Below are 15,737 nucleotides of genomic sequence, written 5' to 3'. Positions count from 1 at the left end.
AGTGGGGTTTCTTCCCTCTGGTCTCCTTCCTGGTTTACCTCAGAGAAGCCGGGCTTCTGCCCGTGGTCCTCTCTAACTCTCGGGGACCCAAAATGTGACTCCGCCCAGCACACACTGTCACCGTGAATGCTGGCCCCTGAGGTTTGTTACAAGGGCTCTTTGGAAGAAGGAAGTAAAATTAATAAGGTTTTTAAAAATCCCTTGGAAATGGCTCTTTACGAATCTCTGTTGGAGAAAAGTGGGTGAAGGGAGACCACGATCAGTGTAAGACATGAAAAAAATAATCATTTATAAGTTATCAAGGGTTCAGGAGGGAGGGTGGGGGAGGGGGAATGAGCAGATACCAAGGGCTCAAGTAGAAAGAAAATGATGATGGGGGAAAAAAAAAGATGATGGGTACATATGTACAAGTGCTTGACACAATGGATGGGTGGATATTGTGATAAGAGCTGTACGAGCCCCCAATAACATGATTTTTAAAAAGAGACTCTCTGTTGGAAATTACCAGACCAATAGGTACTGGTCTTAGTTTTGGGACATGCATGCCATTCATTTGTATCAAGAACTCGAAATCTTGCGCAAACTAAACTTTGGGCACCGTCTTCATTCTTGAACTCTTCTGCTAGTTTCGAGTCTCCTCTAGAGTGGCACAGGCAGCTGATTGGTTGGCTGATTGATTGATTGATTTGTTTTCACGCTGAACAGATAGTTCCTTCTTCCAGGGCAAACACACAGGGCCTCAGCCAGTTCCCTCTTCAATGAGGAGATCAAGTGCATCAAAGCAAACCTTGTATTATTGTGGTCTTGGCCAGAAGGGGTGGGTGGGGGAGGAAGGGGCCAGACTCTTGAAATCACTCCCTTCCTCGTAGTCTGACACCTCTAAAATGTGAGCCCACCGTTTGCCAAGTGGTCTGTGGCGGTGCCTGCAGGTGAGCCTGCCCTGGAAGCTCTCCTGTCCCCCGAAGGAAGGATGGTGCCCCGTCCCCTCGGGACCGTCTTCTCCAACAAGAGCCCCTTTGTCCACTCTGGCTCTGAACTACTGGGGAGCCCTGCCTCCTTTCCCTCATCTGCTGGCCAGTAGGGACAGCGCTCAGGTCCTGGATCAGGAGAGAAGTAAGAACCGCTGTGTGTCCAGGAAACACTGCCACCTCAGCCCTTGTGTTGAGCTCGCTCGGCTAAGAAGGCCGCCCTGAGCTCCATCTGACAGACACCCATGTGCCTCCTGCATCGGACACTCCAGGCCCCTGACCACACAGGTGGAATGGAGTGAGCGCCCATGCTGACAAGTGGCCTGGGCAGGACGCAACAGGGAAAAAATAAGGGGGTGAGGCTGTCTCCACCTGCACAGAACAGGCCTTAGTCGCTGCTGATGTTCTTTGGCCAGACGGACAGTCCATGTAGGACATGTCCAGGAGTCCTGGCTCCTGCTGTCGCCCAACCTGTGACCTACATGGGCCAAGTGCAGGAGGAATACCACTACAGCCTCTCCTCCTCCCTTCCCCCTGGGGCTGGCCCTTCAGGCTCATGCCAGCTCCTCCGCAGCCCGCCACGAGGACCTGACCAGGTGGGACAGGGTTGGCTGAAGAATATGATGCCTGACGGGGCTTGTGCTTGCTTTTTGAAGGAGGACGACAGTCACCTGAAGGTGTCCTGTGACCTCCTGGGCGTGGAGACAGGCAAGGTGGCTCAGTGGCTGTGCAACCGCAAGATCATCACGACCTCTGAGACGGTGGTGAAGCCCATGACCAGGTCGCAGGCTGTCAATGCCAGGGACGCGCTGGCCAAAAAGATCTACGCCCACCTCTTTGACTTCATTGTGGAGAAAATTAACCAGGCGTTGCAGTTTTCAGGCAAGCAGCGCACTTTTATTGGTGTTTTGGACATTTATGGGTAAGATACGCTTCAGTGAGTCTGTCTTTGCTTGTTTAAATGTTCTGTTTAGATCATTTCATTATCATTACATCATCTCATTCCACTTCCTCTTCTCTGGTTTGCCTGATTGGAGACTTGGTGTCTTCTGGTTCTGCCTACAGAAGTGGTTCTCAACCTTCCTCACACCGCGACCTTTGAATACAGTTCCTCATGTTGTGGTGACCCCCCCCCCACCATGAAATCATTTTCGTTGCTATTTCATAACTATCATTGTGCTTCTGTTGGGAATTGTAATGTAAATATCAGATATGCAGGATGTATTTTCATGGTTAGAAATTGAACATAATTAAAGCATGGTGATTAATCACAAAACAATAGGGCATTATATATTGTGAAATATTTATGTGTTTTCCAGTGGTCTTAGGCGACTCCTGTGAAAGAGTAGTTCAAACCCCCACCCCACCCCCAAAGGGGTCGGGACCCACAGGTTGAGAACCACTGGTCTACAGGATTGTAAGCTAAAACTAAAACCACAGGAGAAGCTCATGCCTTCGACGCCAAGGAACTCCAGGACAGAATAGGACTGCTTGTGGGTTTCCGGGGCTCAGTCTTCACGGGAGTAGAAAGCCTCATCTTTTTCCACGGGGCTGCTGGTGTGTTCGCCCTGTTGGCATGGAGCATGGGCGAGGCCAGGATCAGTCAGCAAATACCGCTGTCAAAACCGTAGCCGATTGATTGACCGACAGCGTCACCAACACGCAAAGCTGTAGTCTCCTGATACATGTCCCTTCTGGGGCTGCGCACGTCGGAAGGTTCTCTCTCTCTCTCTCTCTCTCTCTCTCTCTCTCTCTCTCTCTCTCTCTCTCTCTCTCTCTCTCTCTCTCTCTCTCTCTCTCTCTCTCTCTCTCTCTCTCTCTCTCTCTCTCTCGTCTGGGCATCCTTGCGAGGCTCCAGCTGTGTTCCTTTCTCATGTTCTTTGAGCTCTGCCAGCAAAAAGAAGGGTGTGTACAAAGGGCGGGATCAGGGCGGTAGGTGGATGGTTTCCCAGGGAAACTCTCCCAGGACAGCCCTGGCAGGCGCATTGGGTGATGGGGGAACCCCTTCCTCCATGCACCGTCCCTGCCCTGTTTCTCTGCAGTGCCCTTTTCCGTTTTCCTCACACATCTTCCTAGGAAGCCCCTGCGCCCGTTCAGCCCCCTTCAAGAAAATCTATCTCCCCAAACAGACACCTGTAGCCTTCTGAGCTGAGGGGATGCAAAAAAAAAAGGTCCCAGCTAGAGTTTGGTCCCGGCCAGGTACCATGTACCTGGTCTCCAGGTCTTGTGAGGCTGTAACAGCCTGAGCACAGACACTGGCCCAAGTCCGCGCTGCGGGTGAGAAACCGTTCCCTCCACCCTGAGGTCCCCCTACAGTCCCTGACGCACAGGGTAGCGAGCCTCAAGGGGGACGTGTACCTTTTCCTCTCCCCAAGCAGAGCCAACAGTCCCCTGGTCCAAGCCCACGCACCCACAGGTGCAGAGCTCACCCCCTACCCACCGGGCTTTTCTCTACCGTCCTCCTTCCCCTGACTAAATCTGCTCCTCGAACCTGCGCCAGCCCTCCCCCAAGAGTAGGCCATTCCGGTACCGAGTGCAGGGGCGAGGAACTTCCACCCCGCAGGCCGTAGGAGGCCCGTGAAATCACCGACACCAGCTAACTAACATCACACCCCGCACCAAAGAGAAGCATGTCCAGCCTTCACAGTGGGGGGGAGGTCACTAAAGGTTGGGTCCCTTTCTTTGTTTGTTTGCTTAATAGCTAACACATGCATTGAAAATTGAAGAATCCAGAAACGACCCGTTTTTGCTGTTGTTGTTTCCAACTCGCTGCCTTCAGTCTAGGCCAACGCGTGGTGACCGTACAGGGCCGCGTGGGTTTCCGAGACCGTGATTCCTCGCAGCGGAGACAGCTTCATCTTCCTCCCCTGACCGAATACGGCAGGCTGATAGTTTACGTTGATTATTCCACATGGCCCCCGAAGGATGTTAGAAATATCCACGTGGCCCTGGGCAGCAAAAAGGGTTCCCCCACCCTCACCCCAACCTTCCTAATGCAGCTCTCACTGGCCCTTCTGTTCTCCCCCCCCTCCGCCCCCTGTGCTGAGTCTTGCTTTTATAAATCCTGAGCCCAGTTCATTGTCTGCTGAGGATGCATCTAGAATGGCCCCAAATAAGAGGAGTCAGGCCAGCAAGGATGGGACCCCCGGGAACCACCAGCACCTAGCCTCTGTGAACCCCCACCCTCAAGCCCAGCCCCCTCCCCACTGCCAACCCTGGTTTTGCAGTGGGCAAACTGTGAGGCTGGCCCACACACGGTAGCAAGGCCCTCCACTGGGGTGGGCGAGAAGCAGCTCAACACGTCCCCTCCTTCCCCAGACAAAGTGGGGAGCCCTGCCTGCCAGGGAAGGGTGGAGGTAGGCATGGAGGAGGGGCGTCAGGTGCTGGGCTGACCTTTACCCAGCTGAAGAGAACCAACTTTTCCCAGGGCTGTTTGATATGAGACAGGGCCTCGCTTTGTTTGCTTTCGCTCCGAAGTTAAATACCTATGACTCCCACTTAACAGTATCAGTCAACAGTTATAAAATACTAATACATTTCTGGGAGAGCCTCGTCAATAATTTACTTTGTCTTGTTCTTTAAAAAAAAACATAGGATGTGAGTAGCCAGTCAAAACAGTTCGAGTAAATGATGAATGCGGCCACGGTCTTGGTGACCAATGACCTTTCTCACTGTGGTGGGGGCACGGGGTTGGTCTGTTAGTCTCTAGTCCAGTTTTCTGTGTGTCAATGACTTTGAAAAGCAATAGCTCCTGGTAGCGACATAGGCTGCTTATGGACAACGGAACAGGATTTGGGATTTGGTTTCATGGGGCATCCCTGTTAATTGGCCGAAGAATGTGTTTAGAGTTTCTGTTCGACCTCCAATTTCGTTGGTTAGTACCTGGGGTTTCTCATGCTGCTTCTTAAAAATGGGTTTATTTTGTGATTGACATATGCCAACCCACCCGTTTCTACCTGGACCACTGGGTGTCATGGAGTCTAGTCCCCATGACAACGCTCACCCTCGTTGCCAGAGTTGCACCTAAAACTCCCAGCCCCGTGACACTCCAAAAACCTCCAACCCACAGCCATCGAGTCGATGCCCACTCATAGCAGACCTATAGGATAGGGTAGGAATGCTCCTGTAAGTCCCAGAGACTAACTCTTTACGGGAATTGAAAGCTCGTGGTTTCGAACTAGGAAACCTCAAGTTGGCAGCCCCACGCCGTAACCACCATGCCACAGGGTTCTGTGCAGCCCCCAAGTTCCTACCAGATCGTTCAGGTTGCCGTTGTCAGCTTGACCCCCGTGTTGGTCATCCTTAAAAGGCCTAACGCTCAAGGCAGACCTCTGTAAGCAGTTGGACTGCACTGTTGCCCTGAGTTCTTTAAATCTTAAGCCAAAAACAGCCCCTGCAGTCAGCTGACAACCCTGAGAATGGAGGGGGCCCGTGGCACTGACTTGAACTTGAGGGAACTGCTGAACCGGTGTGTGTTTTGCTGCCTTTTCTAGGTTCTCAACAACATCAACCAAATTAATTTTAAAACTCCCGAGGATTTTAGGTGGCACGCAGTGGCACTCAGTGACCCAAAGACCAAGCTCCCACTGGATGGAGGGCATAGGAGCCCGTGGCACTGGTTACTCGGAATCAACCCCAAGGGCAGCACTTTGAAACCACCAGCAGCTTCGGGGGGGACGGGGAGAAAGATGGGCTTTTCTACTCCTGTAAAGAGTTAATGGTCTCCGAAACTCACCTGTTCCACCCTGTCCTGCAGGGTCGCGATGAGGCTATGGCATCAACTCCACAGCAGTGAGTTCGGGTTTTACCGGTTTGAAGGGGGTGCCCCGTGTCTAGCACATACACCCCTTCCAAATGGCCCGGCAGAAATGCTGTTCTCTGATCATCTCTCGAGATAGCTCAGGAGAGTCTAGAAATGCCAAAGGGACGAGAGTCTCAAATTATAGCATTTTCACATGAAGCTGAAAGGCAACCATGTGTCATGCTCAAGACTGACTTTCCTTTTATAAAATGAGGCCGATTCAATTCAATGGCAGTTCGTTTGGTTTGAGAAGTGCATCTATGGTGTAAGGTGTAAAGCTAATCTCCCCGGGTAGTTCTATAACTTTGGCTCCTGAAAGCCCTACCCATGGGCCTCGCTGTGGCTGTGGTCTTGGAGCACAGGTGGGGGGGGCGCCTTTTGCCTCCCCCGGGTCCAGCCCTGGCCTGTTAAGATGACCAGACTGTCCTCTGCACTTCTGGATCGCCGAGGCTGGCAGTGTTGAGTGGGTTCTGCTCCAGCAACCAGCTAGAGGACAGTCCAGGCATGCCCCCTGCCCTGGTCTCCTAACCTGAACCGAAGGGTCTCAATCAAGTGAGCCAAGACTCCCAGGGCCATGCGGGAACCGGCAGGATGGTGGGAACCTCGCAGGGATGGCGTGATTCGGTACAAAGACTTTGGGGACATGAAGCGCTGTGGTCAAGTGATATCTACGGCACCACCTGCTGGGCTGTTGGTCCTCAGAGGGCCGCCTGCTTCTCCAACCTTCGTCTATACCAGTGGAGACCCAGTAGTTCTCTACGGACAGTGGCTTTCGAGTAAACAGTGGAGGTGTGCATAAAAGCTCATTTATCTCCGGACGGAATGCCTGGAAGCACTCCACAGGCTGCTTCTGGGCGGAAGGTGGTGCTGTCTTACAGAATGGGCCAATCCAGACCTCTGGCTTCTCCCTGGCCCGCGATAACCTCTGGTGTCAGCGACTGGAGCTAAGCAGCAGCTGCCCCTTGGGGCCGGGGGGTCTGGCCCAGGCCTCACACCGCGTGCTGTTGTATTAAGTCCAGCCTGCTGTCCATTTCTGCCGCTTGCCAGGCTCCCCTGGGCTCTTGGCGTGTAGCTCAGGAAACTCACTGGCTGTCTGGGCTCAGAGGCTGGCGCGTGCCTGTCTCATGCCCGGTGGGATCCACTGGGCATTAATCCCCCTGCCCTTTTCCTCCACAAATTCTGTGAGAACCTATTAGGAAGCCAAGACTCAAGAGGCCAGAAATGGGGGAGCCAGAGACTAGGCTTCCTTATGGAAAGTAGAGGCAGGAGCGCTTAAGTGAGTTACACATCCTCCCGTCTATGAAGTGAGGCAACGAGTGCCAGTCTTGTGTGGATTGAAGGGAACACCGCCTTGGGACAGGTCTGTTAGAATGCCTGCCTCGTGGTAGGTGTGTGTACACACACCTGTGTTGTTTCCTGCTGCTTGGAAAAGGCCGTTTAGAAACTGACTGCCTGTATGTGAAAGCAAGAAAGCCTGAGCTAGATTTAAAGCTTAGCCCACCTTTAAGTTATGCAGCGTGTCTAAAAATGATCGGCCTGTGAACATGTGCCGATGTCCTTGCAGTTCTATTGTGTTTTCACTGTATTCCAGCTTTGAAACCTTCGATGTGAACAGCTTTGAACAGTTTTGCATCAATTATGCGAATGAAAAATTGCAGCAGCAGTTTAACCTGGTAGGTGACTTTTCTACCTTCTGGAAAGTTCTCAGTGCGTGGCAGTGGGGGAAGAGGGGGGCCTAGTACACCTTCTTCCACTGGGTTTTCAGGGGAAAGGCATGTGAGTCACTGCACCACCTTGTGGCCATGGCCTGGAATTGCACCTTCTTATTCTTCCACTGTGTGTGCCTATAGCCGGTCACCTGCTGCTGTTTCCACTTCAGATGCACACCTGCCATCGTTGGATACAGACACAGTGTGCAGCCCGATCAAACGATTTAATCCGTGGCCTGAAGGCTCACATTCCTTGCTTGCCTCCTCCCTTCCTCAGCACCAGGCTAACAATTCCTCTTATGTTTTGAGATTCCACTTCCCCAGAGAGCCCTCCCGATGCCTCCCTGCCTCTTCCCGGGTTAGGAAACCTCCCTACATGCTGGCCCATGTCTGAGCAGCTATCAGTGGCTGCCCTGTCTGCCTCCAAGCTGGCCAGCTTCAGTGGGTCCTCACCCCCCCTTGGCAGGTCCTCACTGCCCCTCGGAAACAGCCGCAGTGCCGGAATGCTCTAGGGAGGAGGCGAAGGTCGTACATGATCTAACCTCTGTCCTGTGCCATGCCACCACCGTCCATCCGTCCATGGCTGTAGTCTCTGCGTAACACCCCTCTCATTCCGTTATCAAGCACTCGCTGGACCTCCACACTCCACACTGGGGTCCTTTACTCCACTCTTCCCACCCCCCACCCAACCTCCCGGCTCCCAGACAAACTCATTCATTCTCCAGGAGGGGCCTGAGCCAAGACTTCTGGGGAGTCTGTCCCTGAACAAGTGATGAGCAGAGGTGTTGACTTATTGGTATCTCACTGTCTCATTCTCAGATCGACTGGATCCCACCCAGAACGGCTGCTTCCCAGCCAGAGAGGCAGGGTGTGTGGTTGCCCAGGGGCCTGGGCAAGGAAGGGGCTACAGGACCATGCAATGCTGGCCCGGGCCAGACCCTCCTCAGCAGCGATACTCGTGGTTCAGGGGCTGTGGCCTCTACTCCAGGGTCTTCTCAATGAAATTAACATTCCAAATAGTCATCTGTCTGCTTTTCCCAAATGTTCCTGTTTTCCTCTCTGGGAGCCCACGTTAATACTCTTTATTTCTTTTCCATGTTAACGTGTGGCTTCCAGCATGTCTTTAAACTCGAACAAGAAGAATATATGAAGGAAGATATCCCTTGGACGCTGATAGATTTCTACGACAACCAGCCAGTCATTGACCTGATCGAAGCCAAGATGGGCATCTTGGACTTACTAGATGAAGAATGCTTGGTAACTTGCCCCGATACCCGCTGCTGCCGTCCGCTTCTGCGTGGTCCCGGGTGGGCAAACTGCAGTGTTCCTAATGGGCATCCTGATGTGTTATCTAAGGTGCTTGGGTGACGTAGTGGTTATGCATTGGGCTGCTAAACACAAGGTCGGCAGTTTGAAGCCACCAGCCGCTCCGTGGGAGACAGCCAGGGCGCTTTTCTCCCATCAAGAGTTACAGTCTTGGAAGCCCACAGGGGCAGTTCTACCCTGTCCTGTAGGGTCACTCTGAGTCAGCATTGACTCCATGGCAGTGAGTTAATGACGTGTGTGTGTGTGTGTGACTCAGTGGGCTGACCACTAGTGCTGCGATGATAATCCACAGCCGGCGCCCCAGAGATCCAGGTGAACCCCACCCTCAGCATGTGTACCACCCTGGGGTGACCTCCATGGCCTCTTTGGCCACACCCAGGCTGTCCCTAAGTGCATGTGAAGAGGGCATGGACACAGCCAGTGGGTCCACTCCTGCTGGGAATTGGCTGACAAGAACTGGGTTATCTTTGCCTTCCCAATTCTTGTGAGTCATCAGGAGGCGGAGCTGAAAAGCCAACATCACATGAGTCACGAGACAGAGGTCGGTAGATCTTTTTACTTTTGCTCTGGGAAGAGTAACTTTGCAGGTTGCCAGGCCAACGGCATCCCTCGGGGAGCCAAAGGGAAATGATCCCTAGGAGATTACTCCTGGGTTTGGGTTGCAAGGTTACCATTTGAGGCTCAAGCTTGGATATGTTCCTTTTCCAAAGATTCATTTGTACATTAAAAAAAATAGGATTCGAGTGGCGAAGCGTCATCAGCCTCTCCTCACTCATTCCAATCCTTGATGCTGCGCGTGGTTTGGTCTTTCTGAGTGGCCCCCGGTCACCAGCCAGCTAAGTGACAGGAGGGCAAAGGACAGGCATCAAGGCCACGCATTCTGGAACGATCCACTGGTGAGCAGGGAGGCCTCTGGGAAATATTTGTCTACAAGGACATTCCTTGCTCTCAAAGCAGCAACACAAGAGCCATTCAGACAAATGGGGATTTGGCTCACGGAGTTGGAACTGAACATTATGGATGGCTTCGGAGCCACGGGAGTCAGAACAAGTCTTACAACTAGCTTAATTCAAGGACGTCAGATCCTAGTTCTTGGAGGCAGGGAAACAAAAGAGCACTTCTCTCCTGAGGTGGGCCAGGGGCCAAGGAGGAGAGCCGAGGATGACAGGCAGGCGCCAGTCTTTTCCCATCCAACTGTGAATGAAAGTGATGCTCCCATCCTGGAATCCATACTGTCCTTTCCCGAGCCTTAAGATTTCTTTAGGGGGGGGGGGCGATGAAATCACTATTAATTTTGCAGAAGCCAAATTCTTCATTCCTAAGTTACAATAGGGCCATTTTCCTGTAGGTCATCTGTCTTTTTCTTTCACTCATTAAAAGGAGATCGGTGTGCCCTGAAGAGTGTTGGGATCAAGGAAATCTTTCTGAGCAGAGTTGTTTCTTCCAAAGGAAGGCTGGGCGGGAGACTGTGGGTCTGCCGCTGTTCACCTCGCTCATCTCGGTCTCTCGGAATGAACCCGGTATTCCTCATCCCCACAGAGCTTCCCGCTCCACTTTTCCTACTTGCAATTTGGGTTGCTTTTGCTTTTCCAGTTGCCGCATGGGACTGATGAAAACTGGCTGCAGAAGCTATATAATCATTTTGTCAACAAGAACGCCTTGTTTGAAAAGCCCAGAATGTCCAACACATCTTTCATCATCCAGCACTTTGCTGACAAGGTACCAGCCCCGGGAGTCATTCCCTGCAAAGAGCAGGTAGGACCCAGCCTTTGTGTTTGGATTCAGAGTGACACGTCCATGTCGCGTTGAAGAAGGGTACTTTCTGTCTTCTGTTTCCACCTCAGATGTGACCGAATCAGAATCTGTATGTTAACCAGATCCTCACATCCAATTTAGTATATTTGGGGGTGGAAATGCAAATTCTCAGCAGGGGCTCTAACCAGAAGGAACTAGTTTGAAGCCGTGAGTTTCAGCTCATGGATTAGTTATACATTGCTCTTTCTTAAAAAAAAAAAAAAAAAAGAAACATCTAAACTAAATGACATTTTAATTTTTTAAAAACATTTTATTAGGGGCTCATACAACTCTTATCACAATCCACACATATACATACATCAATTGTATAAAGCACATCCGCACATTCCCTGCCCCAATCATTCTCAAAGCATTTGCTCTCCACTTAAGCCCTTTGCATCAGGTCCTCTTTTTTTTTCCCCTCCCTCCCCATTCCCCCCTCCCTCATGAGCCCTTGATACTCCACAGATTGTTATTTTGTCATATCTTGCCCTATCCAGAGTCTCCCTTCCCCCCCTTCTCTGCCGTCCATCTCCCAGGGAGGAGGTCACATGTGGATCCTTGTAATCAGTTCCCCCTTTCCAACCCACTCACCCTCCACTCTCCCAGCATCGCCCCTCACACCCCTGGTCCTGAAGGTATCATCCACCCTGGATTCCCTGTACCTCCAGCCCTCATATGTACCAGTGTACAGCCTCTGTCCTATCCAGCCCTGCAAGGTAGAATTCGGATCTTGGTAGTTGGGGGGACGAAGCATCCAGGATCTGGGGAAGTGCAGAGTGGAGACCCGAGGCCCAAGTGTCAACCACTGGAGATCCCCTCACAGAGGGGCTTAGGAGAGGAGATGGGTCAGTCAGGGTGTGATGTAGTACCGACATTTTAATTTTTATCCCACCCTTCACACACACACACACACACACACACACACACACACACACACACACGAAACAAAGTAAAGAAGTCATTGGGACTGAGATACCTCTTTAGAAGCCCCTAATTCCGTTCTCTGCACAGGTGGAGTATAGATGTGAAGGTTTTCTTGAGAAGAACAGAGACACCGTCTATGACATGCTGGTTGAAATCCTGAGAGCAAGCAAGGTTGGTAAAGGTCCCGAGAGGCTGTTCACGGCACCCACCATGTCGTGCACGTGAACCGAGTGGTGTGTGTGTGTATGTGTGTGTGCGCATGCACATACACTCTGGACTGTGGCAATTTGCATATATACCACAAAAAAAAAAAAACACGACAATTGAGACTAAAATGCCTTTCTGGTTTCTGGAAGCTCTGCTGTCTTCCAAAGCAGAAAGCACAGGTGTCAGAGAGGACAGGGAGTTGGTCCGACCATTGAAAGAACCACAGTGCACACGTTTGTTCATACAGTTCAGCTGTCGCAGAGCCGAGGGGCCCCGGGTGTCCAGCGGCACTGCCTGGATTCTGGAGGTATAAAGGCCAGCGAGGCAGGCGGGGCGCCCTCCTCCACAGTGTTAGCCAGCGCTGCGTGCACACAGAAAGCCAGCGCAAGCCAGAGACTGAGGGCCGGAGGGACCGAGTGCAGCTGCAGCCCTAAACGATGTGCTAGCCAAAGAGGAACCTCATGGGTTTTGTTAGACCGGGTGGACCAGGGAAACAAATCCTGTGACAACAAATATAGGTGTCAGAAACAAATCCTGTGACACGTCGTATAGATCAAGAACTGATTGTATACCAGGAAAACATCCCAGCCCCACCCAACTCAAGTCCATAAGCCCGATCCCAGTCTGTAAGTCCCTCTTCACCCTCATGCAGACGCAGGCAGTGATGCAGAAGGCAAGATCGCAGGCCTGTGGGGTAGGGTCATGTGGATCCAAGGTCAGTGGAGACAAGGCAGGACTCCAGCCAGCAGGAAGACAAAGGGGAAAGAAGATGCGAGGGGAAGGTCCAGAGCCCTCCTCATCAGAAGGCCACACCCCCACGGAGGAACCATCAGGCAGTGATGTGATAGGTTGGATACCGCCCCTAGATTTTTATCCATCTTCAAGTTGACATGAAATTACCTATCAGGGTTTGTTGTTTGTGGTTCCCCCCTTTCCCTGTCTACTCTAATCATTTTTACTGAATCTTGAGAATAAGAATTCCCTTACACAAGGCAGGCCATGACCTTGGGGAAGACTTGCTTATTGGACTCTGCTCCTTCATTCTTTGAAAACAAAGCAAAACAGAAAGACGCTGGCTGAAGCTTCCGTGTTCGACAACGTCCCTTCGCTCATGGTTGTCGGTCACCCACAGGCCACGCTCCCACAGGCCAGGCAGGAGAGTGCACTGCCGCTTGTGTGGAAAGTGAGTGGGCTTCATTTCCCAACTGTTTCCTCAACCCCAGCCTGGCCCTGAGGTCCAGCCTGGGTCTCTCTGGGAAGCCTGCAGGCTGAGAGAGATGGGGAGTGGGGGGTTCTGATTCTTGCTACCTCAGGCAGGGATTCGGCCTTCCAGGAAATTGTCCCTATCTCCCTTAAAAAGGACGAGCTTCGCACTAAGAAGGAAAACGGACAATCAAGTCACTGCTTCAAGGTGGAAAGTACTAGGCGCCGTACAAAGTAGCGCAAGTAAAAGGGTAAGAAGACAGGCAGGCAGAAATCGGGGTTCGCTCATGCTGGGGCACCCAGAAAGGCGTCCTGAAGGAAGCGGCACTGGGGGCCATTTGAACTGCACCTTCCTCTTCGCATGTAGGTTTGGGGTCTGCAGGGATGCGATTATGGGTGGAAGGTGAGAGATTGCGTATGGAGGGACCATGTGAGTCAGGGCCCAGATAGGTTTGGGGTCTGCAGGGATGAGTTATGGGTGGAAGGTGAGAGATTGCGTATGGAGGGACCATGTGAGTCAGGGCCCAGATAGGTTTGGGGTCTGCAGGGATGAGTTATGGGTGGAAGGTGAGAGATTGCGTATGGAGGGACTATGTGAAGCATAGTGAATATCTTCCCCCTTCGGACTGTTGGTGACTCGCACCGTGCGTGTCCCCCTCTGTTCTCTGGGTGCCGTCCAGGGAGGGCTATGACCTTCGAGACTGGCTTAGCTGCGACTGACCGGGCACTCACTGTTCCGACGGGGGCCGCCGTGACTGCTTCTACGACTTGTACCGGCCAAGGACTGCGGGCAGTCCCCTTGGGCATTGAAATCCTGTTCTCTGTTCCTTCCAGTTTGACCTCTGCGCCCACTTTTTCCAAGAAAATCCAGTTCCGTCTTCCCCGTTCGGTTCGATGATCACAGTTAAATCTGCAAAGCAAGTCGTCAAGCCCAACAACAAGCATTTCCGGACCACGGTTGGGAACAAGGTACAGAGACGGGGACCGAGGGTGACGGGGCTGAGAGTGCAGGCCGTGTCCTGGGGAGCCAGGAGCTCATCGGACCGCCCTCCAGGTCGTGGTGCGGGCACTGGGCTGCTTTAGATGGAAAATACACACAGGTGAAGCCAAGCGGCAGTGTCCCCTCACCCTCACGGGGTGCTCACCTGAGCGCCCTCCGCCTGGGCCCAAGGATGCACTTTGCTAAGCCCCCTGCCGTGGTTGGGCACAGCGGTTTCCAAACTTATTTAGTCTACAGTCTCCCCTTCAGAAAATAAAAATGATCCAGCAGCCCCCAACAGTGAAAAGTGTTGGTTCAATCGCCCATAACCCAGGCTAAAGTGCAAGTAACTGCTTTTGCAGCCCCCCACCCCACCCCCATTCATGCGGCACCTCCACTTTCGGAAACACTGGGCGAGAGCATTGGAGAGTCTCCCTCCATACCTAATAAACAGAGCTGTGGGTTGAAATCCTTAGTGTGCTTTTGTGGGTGGAGGTCTTTGTTCCTCTGGATGAGTGACACACCAAGGGTGGACATTTGATCACTCCCTCTGTGACCTAGAGCTGCCGGGGCACAAATACCACAAGGGGGTGGTTTGAAAGAACAGAAATCATTTTCTCACTGTTCTCGGGGCTAAAAATCCAAGCACAGTTCTCAACCCGGCCAGTGCCTACGTTGTCAGTCAGTCCAGGGCAGTTCTTGGTTTTCCTGTTGTTCCTTGCCTTGTCGATGAGCTTCACGTGGCAGAGGTCTTTCCGGATGTGGGTGTCTCTGGGTCTATTCTGCCCTTTTCGTGGCTCATAAGTGATTAGGTTTAGGACCCACTCTGCACTGGGATGGCCTGCTTACCACAGCATGGGGAACCCCCTGGTTTCCAAACGGTTATATTTCCAGGTTCAGGGTGGAGGATGCCGTGCATATTTGGAGGAAGACCGTTCAATCCATAGCAGTTAGTTAACTTGATCGGAGCATTGAATTGCCCTGAAACTTTGGCTGTCTGGCTTTGTTTTCTAGTTCTGCAGTTCGCTCTACTTACTCATGGAGACCCTCAATGCGACCACGCCCCACTACGTCCGGTGCATCAAGCCAAACGATGAGAAATTACCTTTTGAGTAAGTGTTCTCAGGCGGGGCCACATGAAAGCACAGAGGAAGCAGGTTCTGCTAGGCCATGGTAGGGTTTGCTCGTCATTGGCGGGAAGTTTGCTTCTGGTTTTTGTTGTTGTTGCTGTTTCTCATGATTCAAAATACTCCTGCCCGTGCATACCCATGAACGCAACCGTGTGGCTGAGACCTCGCCGCCAGGGTCAAGCCCAGGGTCAAGTGTGAGGAGGAAAGGTCTGTTGCTGCAAGGTGCACAACCAGGGAGACCAGAACTGCAGGAGAGCAGGAAGAATCTGTGTGCGTCGTTGTGCAAGGGAGGCTGTACAGGGAGCACAGATACGTCCTCAAACACGAAGAATGGGACTTGGCCTCTGGGCCCCAAAGATGAGGCCCACACCCATGAGAGGAAGTGGTAGAGGGCTTACTCCACTCACTCACTCAGGCACTCATTCACTCACGCACGCACTCACTCATGTACTCACGCACACACTCATGCACATACTCACGCACGCATGCACTCACTCATGTACTCACTCATCACACAGTCACTCATGTACTCACTCACACACTCACTCATATACTCACTCATCACACACGCACTCATGTACTCACATACTCACTCATGTACTTACTCATCACACACTCACTCATGCACACTCACTCGTGTACTCACTCATCACACACTCACTCATGCACTCACTCACATACTCACTAGCTGCC

At 52.2% G+C, this 15,737-nt stretch overlaps 1 protein-coding gene across 1 annotated transcript in view; it reads left to right on the top strand.

Annotated features, from left to right (window-relative positions):
- MYO5C (myosin VC) overlaps nt 1-15,737 on the top strand; it is a 90,478-nt gene that overhangs the window by 35,793 nt on the left and 38,948 nt on the right. The window contains exons 11-17 of the mRNA XM_075532307.1: nt 1,625-1,890; nt 7,361-7,442; nt 8,595-8,735; nt 10,398-10,523; nt 11,613-11,696; nt 13,770-13,904; nt 14,929-15,026. Of these exons, the coding sequence (XP_075388422.1) occupies nt 1,625-1,890; nt 7,361-7,442; nt 8,595-8,735; nt 10,398-10,523; nt 11,613-11,696; nt 13,770-13,904; nt 14,929-15,026 (932 nt within the window). The remainder of the gene's footprint in view (nt 1-1,624; nt 1,891-7,360; nt 7,443-8,594; nt 8,736-10,397; nt 10,524-11,612; nt 11,697-13,769; nt 13,905-14,928; nt 15,027-15,737) is intronic.

This window comes from Tenrec ecaudatus, chromosome 14 (assembly GCF_050624435.1).
Source record: "Tenrec ecaudatus isolate mTenEca1 chromosome 14, mTenEca1.hap1, whole genome shotgun sequence".
NCBI classification, from domain to species: Eukaryota; Metazoa; Chordata; class Mammalia; order Afrosoricida; family Tenrecidae; genus Tenrec; species Tenrec ecaudatus.
Note: the sequence above shows the minus strand (reverse complement) of the source record. Positions and strands in the feature narration are given on the sequence as shown.